Source organism: Hemicordylus capensis, chromosome 1 (genome assembly GCF_027244095.1).
Source record: "Hemicordylus capensis ecotype Gifberg chromosome 1, rHemCap1.1.pri, whole genome shotgun sequence".
NCBI lineage: Eukaryota > Metazoa > Chordata > Lepidosauria > Squamata > Cordylidae > Hemicordylus > Hemicordylus capensis.
Window position 1 is genome coordinate 434,768,271 of NC_069657.1, and position 18,989 is coordinate 434,787,259.

The following is an 18,989-nucleotide window of genomic DNA, read 5'->3' on the forward strand; positions in this document are numbered from 1 at the left end:
AAGCAAATTGGGTGACCTTGGACCAACTTATAATGGGTCAGTTCAGATGGTAATGGGTCAATTCAGATGGTGCACAGAGGCGCACTAACCCCTGGGCCTTAGGGACCCAGACCGGTCCTCCAAGGTCAGCGGGGTGTCTCCAAATGGCCGAGGCCAGGGGCCTCGGGCAGCCACCCCGCGCCCACCCCGCCAAAGCTCTGTGCTTTTTAAAAAATTCTTACCGCAGCTGAGGGGTGGCCTGCGCAGCTGACATCGTCGCCAGCCCTGACAGACTGCTCTCTTGCTGCACCAAATCCCGCTCCCATAGGAGTATATGTGCTCTGTATGTCTTGCACCATATGTCAGCCAGTGCACATAGGTCAGGGAAAGGAGCTTGCTTCTGCGATGCCACTCCCCACCCTGCCCCATGCACATTTGTTGTACATGCAAAGAATCTGTGAAAAGGGCTACAAATACCTACATTGGGTGGGGGGGGGGATACTTATCCTGAAGTAAGATTTAGAAGCAAATCAACTGCAAAAACAAAAAAAGACCTGACAAAGACATTCTTCCCTCCGGTCCCCAGCCTGTCAGGATGCAGATTTCAGCACTAAATCTGTGAGGGGTTTTGCTTAATCAAACGGAAGCGACCAAGGAGGTTTTCAGCACTGAGGTTTTCTGCTCTTTTACACACATACAACTCAGGGATGCGTGGCAGAGTCCTCCCCTCCATTATCACCACAGTCAACTACCACCTCGACTGGTCGGACTTGAAGCATGTGAATGCGAGTGTGTAACGCCAACCATTTGTTTTGCCTTTGTCTTGTGTTCCCACAGGAAATTCATTACCCTTAGAATACTTGACCGTGAGGAATATGAGAAAGAGTGCAGTTTCTACCTTGTGCTTGAGGAACCAATATGGATACGGAGAAGAAAGAAAGGTGTGAGAGTAAACCCAGACAGCTCTCCAGAAACTGGAACCTTTCTCTGTTTTTGTGTCTCCTTCCTCTCACAACTGCCTCTTGCCTCTCACTTAGTTTGCCATGACCCCTGTCAAGTTTAGCAGCTTTAATTTCCTCTTCTGTTTCGTTCTGTTTTTTAAAGAATAATTACATACCTGCTGGTGATTATGCCGTACTTGAATACTCCATATAAATAACGATGTAGGCCCTGTGATGTGGACAAGATGAAATACAAACAAATCATGTTTGATGCCCTCTCTCAGTATGTAACTACTGCAGCCTTCATTCTCCATGCACCAGTTCCCACATTTCCTTTTTAAGATGGCCAGAACTACATATTACACTCACCAATATTGGAACATATTGCCTTATCCGAAGTCAGACCATTGGTCCATCTAGCTCAGAATTATCTACACTGACTGGCCGCAGCTGCCCAGGGTTGCAGGCAGGAGTTTCTCCTATCCCTACCTACAGGTGAAACTCGGAAAATTAGAATATCGTGCAAAAGTCCATTAATTTCAGTAATGCAAATTAAAAGGTGAAACTGATATATGAGACAGACGCATTACATGCAAAGCGAGATAAGTCAAGACTTAATTTGTTATAATTGTGATGATCATGGCGTACAGCTCATGAAAACCCCAAATCCACAATCTCAGAAAATTAGAATATTACATGGAACCAAGAAGACAAGGATTGAAGAATAGAACAATATCGGACCTCTGAAAAGTATACAGTGTACTGTGCTTGATTGGCCAGCAAACTCGCCTGACCTGACCCCATAGAGAATCTATGGGGCATTGCCAAGAGAAGGATGAGAGACATGAGACCAAACAATGCAGAATTGCTGAAGGCCGCTAATGAAGCATCCTGGTCTTTCATAATACCTCATCAGTGCCACAGGCTGATAGCATCCATGCCACGCCGCATTGAGGCAGTAATTGCTGCAAAAGGGGCCCAAACCAAGTACTGAATACATATGCATGCTTATACTTTTCAGAGGTCTGATATTGTTCTATTCTTCAATCCTTGTCTTCTTGGTTCCATGTAATATTCTAATTTTCTGAGATTGTGGATTTGGGGTTTTCATGAGCTGTACACCATGATCATCACAATTATAACAAATTAAGGCTTGACTTATCTCACTTTGCATGTAATGCGTCTGTCTCATATATTAGTTTCACCTTTTAATTTGCATTACTGAAATTAATGGACTTTTGCACGATATTCTAATTTTCCGAGTTTCACCTGTAGAGTTGCCAGGGATTGAACCTGGAACCTTCTGCATGCAAAGCAGATGTTCTACCACTGATCTCCGGCCCCTTCCCCATATACCATTACATGTAACAGTAGCCTGTGTGTTGTACTGAGACCCAATGAATTAACTGTGCACTGTCTCCCTAAATACAAGCCAGCCACCAGACCCATCAAACCTCTTCCCATGGCCTCGGATAAATTCTGCTGCTGTGCAGGACTCTGTTCACAGGGAGCTACCAACACTTATGTACAAATACAATGAATATTTATATACCACTTTTCAACAGAAGTCCCCAAAGCGATTTACATAGTTTTAAATAAAATGGCTCCCTGTCCCCAAAGGGCTCACCGTCTAAAAAAAAACATAAGCTAGACACCAGCAACAGCCACTGGAGGGAGGCTGTGCTGGGGATGAATAGGGCCAGTTGATCTCTCCCTGATCAATAAAGAGAATCACCACTTTAAAAAGGCGATTGCTCATTTAGCAGGGGACATGTAGAGCCTGGATTCAGTTGTCAAGTTTTAACAGACTACACAGCCTAATGGCTCCTTTAGACCAGGAAAAGGTGCTTCTGGTAAAGGTGATTGAAACCAGGCTGGGGAGAGGAGACCTGTCGGACACTTTCATGGCCCACCTGTGAGGTTTCAAATGCGTGTTTGCCCTTGCAAACACACATCTGAAATTCCACTTGAAAAAATGCTGTGTAGGGAGAGGAGTGACTTGGAATGAGCGAAGGATTAAGTTCTCCTCTCTTCTGCTTCTCTGTTTCCAGTTACCTCCACCAGAAGCAGCCTTTCCTATTTTAAAATTGCCATTGGGCTTCCATTACATTTGCTTGAAAATTATACTGGGGGCTACCATGTCCATGTACATAGGCTCCTTAAAAAAAAAAAAAAACGCTTGGAATGATGTGCTCTACCATCTATAGATGACTTAGACACTAGGTGATGGCAACATATTCTCACATGTTGTGGAGTCGTCAGCAGTACAGGTTATTTCGTAGGATTAAATACCTTAATTATAGTAAATATGATGCCCTGTTACATTATACTGTACATTGTTAAGCACTAGTAAAAAGCAATAGCAGAAATATGTTAAACACGGGAAGGGTAAGAGAAGTGGAAAACCATGTACAGTATGCAGATAATTGGTAGATCATACATGAAGCCTGGATAGATTTTGAAAGCTTTGTGCATTGAACTTGGGAGTGAATCCAATTAATATGGACATTAGCCAATCCGACTTGGATGATGTTTCTATGAATTTTGAACCATCCTATTTTGATCGGGTAATGGGAATAGGTAGCTCAATATTGCAATTGATTGTGGACGTTTTTCATCCCAGTTGGGATGATTTACAAACTATAGATATACTATCCACTCAGGGTGGTTAAGGTAGGCAGTAGCAGGATTATCTAAAGCAGGGCTCTGGAAGAGTATGATTACAAGCCTCTGTAAATCAGACAGAAACTAATCTAGCTTCCCCAAGTCTCACTTACTGTAAGAAAAAGAGACATACAGCTTGGCTACTTGCACTAAAGGGGAAGACAATCAGAACAATGAAGGTCTGTGTCATACTTTTCAGGTCCTCAGTTGAGGAAGGCATGATATAAAAGTTAAAACCCAGAAGGAAAGAAGTGGTTACCGTCATCATTGTCAGATTGTTGCTCAAAGTAGGGACCAACACAACTGCTTAGGCAAGGTGGGTCAGAATTTATTGGGGAAGAGCAAAATGTACAGGCACAAAGTAAAGGCAGAAAGCTACTCTGATGGTCGGGAGATTACAGAGGGAGGCAGATGAGGTGTGGGGCATCTTGTTGCCTGACTTCACTTTATGGAAGGGCAGATACATGCATTCATATTACTCTGTCTACACATGGCTAAGAACTGGAGCCAATCACAACTTCTTGCAGTTTACACATGTGAAGAAATAAGTATGCGTGCGCACACACATGCACACACACATACACACACATATATATGTATATTGTGTGTGTGTGTGTGTGCGCGTGTGTGTGCCGTCGAGCTGGTGTCAACCACAGAGCCCTGTGGTTGTCTTTGGTAAAATACAGGAGGAGTTTACCATTGCCTCCCCCATGCAGTATGAGATGATGCCTTTCAGCATCTTCCTATATCACTGCTGCCCATTATATAGGTGTTTTCCATAGTATGTATGGGAAACATACCAATAGGGATTCAAACCAGCAACCTCTGTCTTAGTCTTAGTCAAGCCATTTCCCTCATATCCACTAACACATTATGGCAGTGATCTTCATTATCTTCCAAGTCAGACCACATTGGCAAAACAAAAAACAAAAAGACCCCTTCAATGTGAGAGCCATTTCCCACTGTGCTGAGCTCTGCACAGTACTGTGCTTTTTTCAGAGCTGGGAGGGCCATTTTAGAGACGGAGCCTGTTCTTAAATGTTCTGTGAAGAAAGTGCCAGGAAGAACTACACTTCCCGGCACTCTGTGCACACCATCCAAGATTACCCAGGGGCTCAAGAGGGCTCCGTTTCCCTTAAAGGATCCCCACCAGCACTGGGCAAAGAGCAACACTACACAAAGTGTGAACAGTTGCCTCTACATGGTTCCAGGGGGACTGTGCAGAGTATTTGGCTTCAGCCAAAGTTTCATAGGAAGACAGGAAGCTGCCTTATACAGAGTCAGATCCTTGGTCCATCTAGTTCAGTATTGTCTACACAGACTGGCAGTTGCTTCTCCAAGGCTGCAGGCAGGAGTCTCTCTCAGATGAGAGACTATCTTACATAAGAACAGCCCTGCTGGATCAGGCCCAAGGCCCATCTAGTCCAGCATCCTGTTTCACACAGTGGCCCACCAGATGCCGGTGGAAGCCTACAAGCAGGAGTTAAGGGCATGCCCTCTTTCCTGCTGTTACTCCCCTACAACTGGTAATTGCAATCTCCAATCTTGGAGATGCCAGGGAGGGAACTTGGAACCTCCTGCATGTAAGCATATAGGTGCTCTTCCCAGAGCAGCCCCATCCTCGAAGGGGAATATCTTACAGTGCTCACACATGTTGTCACCCATTCAAATGCAAACCAGGATGGACCTTGCTTAGCAAAGCGGACAATTCATGCGTGCTACCACAAGATCAGCTCTCCTCCTCCCTTTGCACATGCCCAATAAGCAATTAATCAGGGAGCCACACTTAGGGCTGCTGGGCTGCTGTCTCCCATGCCTTACAATGCAAAATACTGCATTATGGGTTGCATTCCAGATACATGATGTGCATTTCATGGATGCACATAGCATATCTGCTGATCTCTAACACAGGAAACTTAATGTCTGTGGAATAATACATTTAGCAGTCACAGAATAACAATACAACCACATTTAACTTTAAGGATCCAGAGCCCCGCCTTTTTGTGTAAAAACATGGTGCCAATCTAGATGAAAAAACTTGCACTCTCCAGTTCATGACCATGACCTCTGAGCGGGCACTTCATCACAAGTGCAACAAAATCGGCTCCTTTTATACTGCTTTAATTGGTAGGTCATGGGAAAGAAAGGTTTCTCAAAAATCAACTGCGGATGCATTTTGCAAGGAACTCACTATCCCTTCCAGCCTCCTTTAAAGAAATCCTAACATCGAATGAAAAGAAATTAAGTAGAATTGTCTTGTCTTTGCCAAGGAAAATAATTCATCGCATATGGCATTAGAGTATGTTATATAGGCATGAACAGGGTACATGTCCCAAAATAAATCAAGCTGGACCTGCAATTATAACAATTTAGCATTTCCAAGTTAAAAGGAAGCACTGATGCTGAAAATTCAGTAGGTTTGCTATGCAGCAGTAGATCTCAGATTGTGAAGCGGGTCTCCCTAGGAAAGTTTGGGAAGCTGCCATTGCCTTCCTTTCTGATGCTCCTTTGGGATGCAGCTTGACAGAGCCATGGGTGTCAATCCTGTCCCTCTCCTGCCCATACCGTGCAGGTCAGAGAGCTTTGAATGTCACTGAGAATTACAGTGAACTGGAAGATACTCAGTGCAGAAGCTAGACCAGCCTTCTTTTTTGAAAGCTTCCAGTCTCTAACAGCTGCTTCTCACATTACAAGCTGATGGACAAATCCAGGTGTTCAAATTTTTTAATATAAGAATAATTGCACAGGCATAGTACATGGGTGGTGTCCTGACTAACACTGCACTTGTACAAGGGCATTGTACTAGCCCAAGGCTGTTGCACTAGCTGCTTGTGCTAGGTTTGGAGCTAGTGTTCCAGGTTAGTGTTGCATTTGCACAAACATGTTTGTGCTTGCACAACTCCCGACTGTGCGATCTACACACACATCAAAAACCCATCTCTCTATGCCCCTAACAACCAAATTTCCCACTACTAGGAGGCTCACAACCCCCAGACTTCCCCACTAAACTCTATGCAAAACTCCTTTGATATCTACAGTGGCAGCCCGTGAACGTGCCTCTGGGGGGTGGGTGGGAGGCACCTTTAAGAGTAAATTAACTCGGTGTTCACCTCCGCCGCTGTGGCACCTGAACGCTGTTTGGAGCCGCAACGTGCCACCCAGCAGCCCCTACGGTGAGGAAGCGCCTCCGCCACTCACCTGGCTGCTGGCAGGGGTTTGGCTCCATGGAAGCCAGTTGAGTGGTGGAGGCGCTTCCCCGCCGTAGGGGCTGCTGAGCGGCACGTTGCAACTCCAAACAGCATTCAGGTGCCACCGTGGCAGAGGTGAGCACCGAATTAATTTACTCTAAAGGTGGCTCCCACCGCCCCTTCAGAGGCATGTTCACGGGCCGCCACTGGATATCTGTTAGCAAAGTCTTGTTCACAAAACTCTGGCTAACACAGCTCCCTTGGTCGGAGCTTTGTCTTCTCAAGAGCTGCTTCCAAACTGAGCCACCCCAGGAATGTGGCCCCTCCCACAATCTGTGTGGTCTCTCCGAGATGACCCAGAGACCAACCTAGCCGCCGCGTTCTGTACCAACTGAAGCTTCCGGACTATGTACAAAGGCAGCCCCACGTAGAGTGCATTACAGAAGTCAAGTCTGGAGGTTACCAACAAACGTACCACTGTTTGGTACATTTAATGGTAACCTCCAGACTTGACTTCTCTAATGCGCTCTACGCGGGGCTGCCTTTGAACATAGTCCGGAAGCTTCAGTTGGTACAGAACGATGATGGCTTCCTCTGGGAGCTAGCTTTCTGTGATGGTAACAGAAATGATTTCATAGTTAGGGATCTCCAGTCCCCCACACGGGAATGCTCCCCAGGATTCAGTGGGAGGGACAGGAAACCATGACAATTAACCCAGCACTAATGTTTAATTTTATTTATTGGCTACAAACATCTTTTATTCCACGTTTCTATACAAAATACCCAGAGCAACCATCAAAATAAAAAACTGCCAAGCCAACTTTAACTATGCCATAACAATAAGAAAATCAAATGGACAATAATAAAATTTAGAATAGCATTAAGACACAATAGAGTATTCTAATCGCTTAAAACAATGAACTATCACAGAATAAATATCAACTAGCTGACCTGGCGCAGAGCATCTGTGCCCCTAGTTCTCCCTATCTTCCCCCCATCCTCATTTCATGCTCCCCCCCTTAAGCCCCAGTTTGTGCTCCCCCCCCTTTTCAGCCCCATTCCGTGTTCCCTGGGCGGGTGGCCACTTCTGCTCCCTCGGTGGCCGGACAGCCTGGCCGCCTCTTCTCCCCAGCTGCTCGGCAATCCTCCTGGCCAGCAGTTTCTTTCTGCTCGTCCCTGTCACTAATCGGCAGCTCGCTTGCGAACTCTCGCAAGAGCTGCCCCACATGGGATTAGCGACAGGTACATGTAGGAGAAGGATAGATAGACAGACAGACAGACAGACAGACAGATAGATAGATAGATAGATAGATAGATAGCAGCAAATAATAAGCAATTAAATTGCCTTGAGATAGGAGGGTCTTTACCATCTGCTGGAAAACCAAGAGAGAGTAAGGCAAGTGATCCCCAGCGGGAGAGAATTCCAGTTCCCAGGGGCAGTCACCAAAAAGGCCCTCTCCTAAGTAAGGTTAAGCCTGATTTTCATACATGTAGAGACGGCAGGCTAGAGCCGAAGAAACCTTGTATTGCAATATATTAATACTAGCCAACCCGCACAAAACAATGAAGATTTCAACCTTATTCTAAGGGTGATCTCCCCATTCCCACCAGGTCTCTGCCCCTAAAGTTGTTCTCTTATTCATTCTTGTTCTCTAGCCTGGTCACTATTAATTGTTACTTATGCATGGGAGTGCATCTTTGACCTCCTTCTGTATGCACTCTGGGGCTTCCCCGATTTTCTTCTCTGTAACTCTTAATGGTATATCAAAGGCCATTCCCCCAAGTCCACACACACACACCTCTGCCAGATTTGGGAGCAGCCTATCAGGTAGCACAAGGAGGAACCCAGACATCCCTCTGTGTTGAGGCTATATTGAGGCATAGAAGGCTATACATTCCATACAACAGAGAAAGCTGCCTTTTACCAAGCTAATCCATCTTGGTCAGCCTTATCTACACTGATAGGCCGCAGCTCCCCAGGGTTACAGACAGGGGTTTTTCCTAACCCTACCTGGAGATGCCATGGATTGAATCTGGAACCTTCTGCATGCAAAGCAGGTCCTCCGCTGGTGCCACTAAGCTACAGTCCCATCCCCCCAACTTAACCTTTTCAAACCTATTTCTGTTTCTATTTAAAATATTTCTATAATGCCCAAAACTTGAGTCTCTGGGTGGTTTACAATTAAAATCATTTAAAACATCAAATCAATTAACAATTAAAATCACTGAAAAAATTTAAAACCCAATATTAAAAAAAATATTAAAACCACAAATCTAATTAAAAGCCTGGGTTAATAATAATAATAATAATAATAATAATAATAATAATAATAATAATAATAATAATAATTCGATTTCTATACCGCCCTTTCTTCTGATATATTGAAATGTGTCTTCAGTGCCTTGTTAAAAGTTGCCAGAGATGGGGAGGCTCTTATTTCAATAGGGAGAGCTTTCCAAAGTCCAGGGGCAGCAAGGGAGAAGGCCCGTTCCCGGGTAGCCTAGAACTCGGGCCTGTTCCCGAGTACCTAGAAGGACTCCCATGTGGCAAAATATGAGAAAGACGCATATAGAAATCCCCTTCCCTTTTTATCACAGGAATGGCTTGCAGAAGTGCACAAAGAAGACTAAGACCGGAGCAAACTCTTACAGACATATAATACAACATATTCTTTCCTCAATCTCTAGAAGAACTGTCATTGATAGAAAAATCAGATTCCTTAAAGGTATCCCTGGATGCATCTGACCTGGGGGTGGAGGGTGGTTGGGGAATGAATTTTTTAAAGGTTTGTCTTTCACACCATAAATATATATATATATATATACTTATATATATTCCCATAAACTGTGTCTCTCTTCCATTATCTTTCATGCTCTCTTCCTTTGTAGTAATGGTATCCTACAGCTTTACAAATCTACATTTTCTGGCCTCCTGGATATGGAGCTTTTCTGTGGATGTTCCCTTTACTTTCATTGCTCATTGTCTTTTCTTCTCCTGTGTTTGTTCCTCTTTCTCTTCTCCACAGCCCTGTTGTTGAATGAGCTTGGTAAGCATCTCATTTCTTGGATTTCTTTTCCATTTTTTTCCAGTTGATGTTTTTTATATAAACACTGATCATTTAAGTTTTGGTTTCCTTTTTGTGTGTGTTCTCAGTTGATTTTTTAAAAAGGATTATTGATGAAGTTTAACTAAGTGAAAGTAATTTATGTCAAGTTTATAGATATAAATTGATTCTCTGTTTCTCCTGGATCCATTGTCCCTTGGATCCGATGTGGCTTTAGAATGAAATCAAGGTATCCAAAATCTGAGTTACATGATAAATGGTTGAAACATCTTAGCCAAATTGCTTTATGGTAGGAGGCCATAAATTGTTAATCAGGCCAAGATTTAGATCTTTTCCAATCTTTCTTCTGATATATTGAAAAACCATCCCTCCCTCCCTCTCTTCCTCTCGTCTAGTTCATACATGATGTGGTACCTGAGGTTGCCAAAAACTGCAGCAGTGCCAGGAACATTTGCAAGCCCACTTCCTGTCTCAATAACAATATGCCAAGATGAGTCATGTCATATGAACCCACCAGTCTCGGCATATCCTACCAAACTGGCAGCAGAGAACCTGACATGTGTCACTCACTTCAAATCTAAGTTTCAAATGGCGAGTTCACTGTCGCCAGAAGCATATCTAGGGAAAATAGCACCTAGGGCAAGCACTGAAATTGCACCCTGTCCAAACATCTGACACCCATCTTTCAGATAATATCAGCTCAAAAATACAAGTCAAGCTCGTTAATCTTTTAATATTTAAAAAACTATTTAGCAGTGGATGTAGCCAGACCAAAACTTTCTGGAAAACTACAAATTTCAGTATGCTGGGGCTCATGAAATACCTAAATACTATGTGGAGGTGTACTTGGAAAACTAAACAGAAGTGCCTGTTTAATTCTCTACTATGCATTGTAGCATCACTATTACATAAGTTTTAAAAATAAATGGAGAATTTGGCTTTTCCCAGATACTCTGAAAATAATTAAAGGATATGCAGAGTAAACTGTGTCACTGCTTGGAATATATTCTAGTATTTCAGAATGACAATTAAAATGAGAAAAAGAGTGAGAAACTCCTAGTGGCCTTAATACAAAGGATTTCATACTGATTCAAAGACAAACTCACCATTAATAGCCATATTATTAAGACATCACATTTAACTCACTTATCACAAGAAGCAAAGTAAGAGCAAATGAATACAACCCTAGCACATAAGCTTCAGCTCAGTGTTCACAAGCCCTGATTCTCTGTACATAGTGCCAAAATGAATATGTGTACAGTGACATATTATATTCCTCCTCCTGCCGCCGGCCTCTTAATTCACCGCCACAGGTCATCCTGGGCTGATTTTCGGGCCTGTTTGGGCCTGCAAAGATTGGCATGGTGGCCATTTTGGAGGCTGCCACACATGCTCAAATGGCCTCTGCGAGGACTGGCAAGGCCTAGGGCCGTGCATGGACCATTTGAGCATGTGAAGTGGCCATTTTTAAAAATAATATTTTTTTAAAAAATGGCTGCCCCAAACAAAATGGCTGCCGTGCATGCTCAAATGGCCTCTGCGAGGCCTGGCATGGCCTTGGGCCTTACAGAGGCCATTTGAGCATGTGTGGTGGACATTTTGTTTTTGGTGGCCATTTTTAATATATATTTTTTCATTTTAAAAAATGGCACCCCCCTTCTAGTGGCACCCGGGGCAGCTGCCCTGCCTGCCCTACCCTAGATATGCCCCTGACTGTCGCAAGTAGAATAAGATAGCTGTGATCTTGGCATATCATTCCAAGACTGGAAGTAGAGACTCATATTGGGATCGAGAAAAGTTCATGCTCCCAGGGTGGCAGCAATTTGAGGTGCCACCTTTACATCCGAACCCACCTTTTAGTTCTTTTTTGCAGCATAACAAAGAGCCGGATGAGGTTTGGCGGGGAGAGCAGGTTTGGGTTTTGAGAGATGGGGTTTGGTGGGGAGAGACGACCATACAGCCTGTCCTGGGTGGCCGGATCGGCCACCCACACGATAACTGGCTCCATCACAGACCCAGTTGGGGCGGCAGGGGTTGGGGACCGCCTGGCCCCTGGAAGTTCCAGAATGCCCCGCGTGAGTGCAAGGTGGGGGAGGCTTGTTGTAGCTTCCCGGTCAGGGGTCTCCTCGCAAGTTGCTGCGACGTGGAGCCACATCACAGCAACTCACGATCACAAAAATGGAGTTAGCAGAGTGCTTGCTGCACTAACCACATTTTAGAGGAAAGGTACTTAGGTAGGCTTGCCACTGGGCTCACCCGCGAGCCCGGTGTTTCCCATGACCGCTGGAAAGTAGGGATGTGCATGGAACTGGGCAGGGATGGCTCAAAGGGGTGGGGGTAGGACCTTAAGGGCAGGGGAGGGTCCACTTACCCCTTCCCCCATTTCCCCCCACGAACAGGTTCATGCACATCCCTACTGGAAAGTGGGCTGACTCCCTTAGCCTGCTTTCTTAGCGGCTGTGAGAAAAGCCTCATTACGTTATAGATAAGGATTCCCCTTTAAATGTATTAGCACCCAGATCAAGTTAGTCATGACTAAGTGCCATTGGCTGAAATCCTGACTAATGCTGTGTGCTTGCTTCTAAGAACAGCACACACGCAGTGCTAGCCCCTATGCTAGTCTGTGCACTTCAAAAGCACGGGCACTTTTGTGAAAGAGCTCAACTATTTTCTGTGCTCTCCTTGTGCTTGGAAAATGCTTGCTCACAGCAGAAACACATCCCTGACCATCAGACATGTTTCTGCTGTAAGCGCCTCTGGAGTGCAAAGAGAGCATCAAAAATAGTGGGGCTATTCTCACGATCAGGCAAAATCGGGCTAGGGGAGCCTAGCCCAATTTTGCCTGATCGTGGGAGCCACCGGGCTTGCAGGCGAGCCCACTGGCTCCCAGGCGGTTAACCCGCCTAAGTACCCCTCCGCTAAAACTGGGTTTGCAGAGTGAGGTTTTTTTAAAAAAATTGTGAGTAGGCATGGCTCTGCGCCGTGGCTACTCACGAGGAGACCCCCAGAGGGGAGGCGAAAAGCTGCCTCCCGGCTCTGGGGGTCTCACCAGCATGCCCTGCGCACTTGCGTGGGGCATGCTGGAGCTTCTGGGGGCCAATCGGTCCCTGCTCCCCCCAGCCCCTTCCGGCTCCGTCCTGCTCGTGTGCATGGAGAGAGGGCTTAGCCTTCTCTCCCCGCTGAGCTCCTGAACCCGGGTCTCACTGATCGTGAGACCCAGCTCAGTGTGTTCTTCCTCAAGCGTACCCGCCCTTTGGATGTGCAGAGATTACTGCTGCATGCACACTGTTGTTAGAAGCACCCACACAGTGCTGGTCAGGATGTCACCCATTAAAATTAATGGGACTCTGGTTAGTTATGACTTCGTCTAGATGCTACTATTTTTCACAATAATTAAACGATCTGTGTTGAGGGAAGGTAATTTCTGGGTCATTTAGAAAGAGCCATTGGACCTGCTACATAAGTAACTCAACTGGAAGTGGTTACTGGGTTTTGTAACCAAAACATTATTTTGTAAACATGAAGACTGCCCATGAGCAATTCCAATCACTTTGCAAGAATAAACACAACACTGGAACCTTGCTAATGAACCTTGATGGAGGAGTTGGAGCAGGGAACTGGTGGGCAGGGAACAAGTCCTCCCTCCTCCTATGAGTCTTCTGCTCTAAATTGCCCTCTCTCAAAGAAACATTTTGTTTTGAAATCTGGTGTCCAGGGTCAAATATACACATTTGTGTGTAGCAGGTAGCTGAACTCCCTGTGTTCAGATGAAATGAGTGGGAGTTGCTCAAGAGCTCAGTGCCCTTGAGAAGCTCCCATTCATCTTGGCAGAGTTCATGCAGGAGGGCTTCCCTCTTCATAAGTACCCCAATGACATGCTTGGGGCATAGGAAGCTGCCTCCTACTGAGCCAGACCATTGGTCCATCTAGCTCAGTACTTACATTTACAGCTCTCCAAGGTTTCAGGCAGGAGTCTCTCGCAGCCTTACCGGGAGATGCCATGGATTGAACCTTCTGACCTTCTGTGTCCAAGGCAGATGCTCTACCCCAAGATTGCTTTGGACACCTGATCCCATTCACTTTGTATGCCGAGTTGTATCTTACCCTGTGTATAACCTTATTGTCATGACAGCTGCTTGTGGAATTAGGTACTAGTAGCCTATTTTTGGAGGCTACAGGAATCGAACCACTTATTCATACTCATAATGAAACAGTACAAAAGAAGTGAGGGATGGGGGAGTTCACATACAGCTCCCAAAGCGAGTTGATTCATTCAGTTGAACGAGCACCATGACAACAAAGCATGGAGCAATCTGGGACATTCTGCATAGTGCTTAAGGAAAAATAGAATATGTAACACATAGAATACCATCTACTAAATTTTTTTTTAAATTTATTTCTGAGCACAGGAAGACATTTGAGGCTGAAATTAGAGTAGGTGTTTGTTTACACATGAGCATATGAAGCTCTCTTATCTTGAGGTCTGGCCTATACATGCAGGAGAGTGAGGTGGTAGATCGGGGATGTGCTGCTGCAGGTAAGAGATTTCATGTTTAAAATGAAATCCAGGGCCTAGCCTAAGTGCACACGGTGCCGCCAACTTGCTGAAGCTAAGCAGGCCTAGATCTGGTCAGGGCTTAGTTGGGAGATTGCCTGAGAAGCCCATGCCTGCTACCTTGAGTTCCAAAACAGAAGGAAGGTAGAATCTAAACATAAGGAGGAAAAGAAAGAATGTTCCACATTAACTAGAAAAACTCCTGAAAGCAGAAAATCAGCTCAGTGTGAAGAAAGGTTCTATTCTAGCCCCTTGCAGTGGTGCTGGTTTTCTGTTTGCAGGTAGTTTAAATTTATAGTTGCATTCAGGCACAGTGAAATAAATGTGCTCTGTCCCATTAAAATTAGCCCAGACTCCTCCCTGTCTTTGCTTGGCCTAGATGAAAATCTGTTGTAGGACTACAGCTGAGCTCAAAATATTGAATGCCAGCAATTTTACAGAATCCCGACAACTTGCTGGGACAAATTAGAAACCCCTGTCACTTTTGTGGGGGGAACCCATGTCTAAGTTCGAAAGTGGAGCAGGGCGCTTACTCTAAGCCAGAGGAGAGATGTTTGTCTTGCTTAAACTGTGCAAAAAAGCAGACCCCTTTGTAGCTGCTTTTCTCGTAGCAGTATATCGCAATGTCCGTTCCCAGTGCTTCCTGGGAAGCAAAATGAAGCCTGCAGCCTAGAGACAAGATGGCTGCTGAGAGGAAAGGCGGTGCTTCTGAGCATTGCTGCTGCTGTCTACACAAGCAGCAGCACAGTTTAAGCAGGAAAAACATCGTTCTGCCAACATAAGGTAAACCCTGCCCTCATCTTTCAGCTTTTTAGTGCATATGTAGACCAGGCCTCACTCAGACCATTGGTCTATCTAGCATGGTCCTGTCTAAGTATAGTGGCCAAGACAGAAAACAGGAGCTGTCACGGACAAAAAGCAACAAAGAAGGGAAAAGTTCCTGCCGTGACTAAGAGAACCAAAATACATGTGATAAGAAACCCAAACATGAGACATGTAAATCAGCATAGAAAATATATATATACCAAAATAAGAAATCAAAAATGAATAACCAATGTATATACAGGTGAAACTCGGAAAATTAGAATATCGTGCAAAAGTCCATTCATTTCAGTAATGCAAATTAAAAGGTGAAACTGATATATGAGACAGACGCATTACATGCAAAGCGAGATAAGTCAAGCCTTAATTTGTTATAATTGTGATGATCATGGCGTACAGCTCATGAAAACCCCCAAATCCACAATCTCAGAAACTTAGAATATTACATGGAACCAAGAAGACAAGGATTGAAGAAAAGAACAATATCGGACCTCTGAAAAGTATACAGTATACTGTGCTTGATTGGCCAGCGAACTCGCCTGACCTGACCCCATAGAGAATCTATGGGGCATTGCCAAGAGAAGGATGAGAGACATGAGACCAAACAATGCAGAATTGCTGAAGGCCGTTAATGAAGCATCCTGGTCTTCCATAATACCTCATCAGTGCTACAGGCTGATAGCATCCATGCCACGCCGCATTGAGGCAGTAATTGCTGCAAAAGGGGCCCAAACCAAGTACTGAATACATATGCATGCTTATACTTTTCAGAGGTCCGATATTGTTCTATTCTTCAATCCTTGTCTTCTTGGTTCCATGTAATATTCTAATTTTCTGAGATTGTGGATTTGGGGTTTTCATGAGCTGTACGCCATGATCATCACAATTATAACAAATTAAGGCTTGACTTATCTCGCTTTGCATGTAATGCGTCTGTCTCATATATCAGTTTCACCTTTTAATTTGCATTACTGAAATTAATGGATTTTTGCATGATATTCTAATTTTCCGAGTTTCACCTGTATATACAAAAATGAAAATCCCATAATGATTAACCAGTGACACTAATGAACAATCGTTACAAAACTAAACAAGATAATACCATGCAAATGATATATACAAAAAACCAATACGTAATACAGGATACAAAAAATGCCTTCTCATATAACTGAATGCACCAATAATGACATATGCAGAAACAATAAACAATATACAATTTGTAAAGGAGGTCTGGATAAGCTGGGCAAAAACTGGGACTGCAGGGTGGAAAAGGGCAAAGTCACGTATCAAAATGAGTGGCAGATAACAGATGTGCTACGGCAGATGTAATTTCAAAAGGAGAGGTAAATATCCTCAAGGACAAAAGTCCAATACCATGAATGCAAAAGTAAGGATATAAAGTCATGAACGCAAAAAGTCCGTCAAAAACGCTGCTATAAATAAGGTGAACTTGGTCAAGGGTAAAGCCCTCTACATGCCCTTGTAGAAAGAAAACAATCTTGATAAGTCAGTGGACGGCTCTTCCAAATAAAGGCCGTTTCGCCCATAAAAAGCTTCATCAGCCTCCAAAACAAAATGAATGCCGATATCTTATTTATTTAACTAGACACAGCCTTTCAGTCGGAGTCTATCTAGCATGGTCCTGTCTAAGTATAGTGGCCAACATCCAGACAAAGTACACATGTAGTGATGCTGTGCAGATGCCACAGGGGAAGGGTGATTTTCATCAATCTCCCCTTCCCTCTGAAGTCCATTGTGACTCTAAAAAACATGTCCCCAAGGGTTGTGCACTGTGCAGCCCTCAGGGACATATTTTGGGGATTCAGTGCAGGCTTCAGAGGGGAGGGGAGGATGTTGTTCCTCTTTGATAATGCACATGGAGCACTAATGCTTCATTAACGTTGGCCAGATGGGATTTCCCAGATGGCACAAAGCTTTTCTGATTCTTCAGCCTGAACTAGATATTATAGATGATGCCTGGGAGTCACAGAAACAGCCTCCTTTCATCATCTCACTACAGTAGCATCTGTAAAGGAATGCTGTGACATCATCATCTTGTGATTTTCCCTACCTGCACAAGCAGCAGACAAAGAAGTGGAGCAGGAGACAGGGAATATCGCAGCATGGTGATCTCATGTCACATATTTTATAGTACTAGACATTATCAAGGTAGATGGGGAAACAATGCAGGTCTTTGGTGTCAATCATGCATCCTCCATAACATCTAATCTCCCCCTGACCTGAAAAGGAAACCAAATGTTTCAACCAAACCTGATTTTGAGGCACTTTTTATTAAACTTTTAAGTCACGCAAATATATATATATATATATATATATATATATATATATATATATATATATATTAGAATCTTCCATACATACTCAAAATAATTTGGCATTTTTGCCAATTCTGTTTGTGTGCCTGTTTCCCTAAGGAAGTGCACAATTCAGCTTTAGGGATGAAACTTGAACGATATAAATGATACCACAGTGCAACAAAAATATATATTAATTTGCTTCCCTTTTCTTTCTTTCTGTTTTGCTGTTCCTTTAGGTGGCTTCACAATCACAGGTATGGATTCTTAATAATCTTTATGCTCAAATTAATTCTCATTTGCCCAGATGTATGTTTCTAGTGTTAAAGAATTGGTTCTTCCCATGCTATGGTTACCTCTCCATTTTTTAACTATATATGAAGGCAGATTTGAAACAAAGGATTAGCATAATCATGCTTCATTCAATATACATGTAACATTAGGAAAGAAAGTTTAACTTTAACCCTATTAGGGATATTGCGGGCCTTCCTTACACTTTGGAATAGACGCTCCCAACCCAAACCTCCGAAAGGTTCAAGCTTTATGGCAACAGAGAGACGGATAAGCCAGATAGACAAGGAACCTGCAAGCACAGCATAGGCACAGAGTGCACAGGAACCAGGATTTATTCAGAGAGTGACAGAGATATTGGGTGCTGCAAAATGTAATTAAAACCGGCATACTTTTATACCCCGACTCAGTACTTGCTTGCAATTCCCCCATTGATACAGTTTTGCTCAATACAATCTCTCTCTCAGGAAGATTCATGTAATTTCTTTGTGCCAAGCAAGATGGACTTTCTTCCTTATAGTGCCAGGTATAGTTTCAGTTGCTGCTTGTGCCACCCATGATTAACCAAAGCCCATGAACCTGCATGGTAATTCAGCAAGTTAACTGACACCCCTGAAGCAGCTCAGAGCTGTTTTTCTGTGAACAAGCTATTTTGCTTTTCCGTCTCAGGCCTTCAAAGCCTTAATGTAAACAATGTGGCCATATGGTATATAATCCACACTCTGCAGAATCATTTTCCATTTGTCCACAGCAGATATTCAAAGAGATGTGACCTTCCAAAATTGCTGCAAAGCCTCTTCCTGCTGTCTGAGGACACTCCCACTCCAGCCAATCAAATACTTTCCCCATCTTCATGAAATATTAATTGTTGCATTATTGCAGTGAACATATGAAATTTCTTTTTCATATTTTGTGTCAGACAAGCAAAGCCATCATGCTACAAGGAAACTGGACACAATCCACCAGGATGCACTCCCATTAATTTAACTGGGCATGAGAGTGGTTCCCAATGAATTGTTCCTTTTTGAGCTTTGAATCTGAAAGCTGGATTTGTTTGTTATTTATTTATCTGCCTTTCCACCCACATGAGTCTCCTGTAGTTGTGTTGTTGTTGTTTTAATAGAGCAGAAGGGGCGAGATTGTGCGGAGAAAATCCTCAAGTGTTTTCT

General features: G+C 43.9%; 1 protein-coding gene across 9 annotated transcripts in view; it reads left to right on the forward strand.

Annotated features, from left to right (window-relative positions):
• SLC8A1 (solute carrier family 8 member A1) overlaps positions 1 to 18,989 on the forward strand; it is a 485,859-nt gene that overhangs the window by 408,547 nt on the left and 58,323 nt on the right. For 5 of the 9 annotated variants that reach the window (XM_053242775.1, XM_053242770.1, XM_053242793.1 and 2 more), the window contains 2 exons: positions 9,799 to 9,819; positions 17,769 to 17,786. In XM_053242775.1, the coding sequence (XP_053098750.1) occupies positions 9,799 to 9,819; positions 17,769 to 17,786 (39 nt within the window). Of the gene's footprint in view, positions 1 to 816; positions 921 to 9,798; positions 9,820 to 16,229; positions 16,558 to 17,768; positions 17,787 to 18,989 lie in introns of those variants that run through there. The other 4 variants (XM_053242787.1, XM_053242806.1, XM_053242828.1 and 1 more) reach the window with 3 other exon arrangements.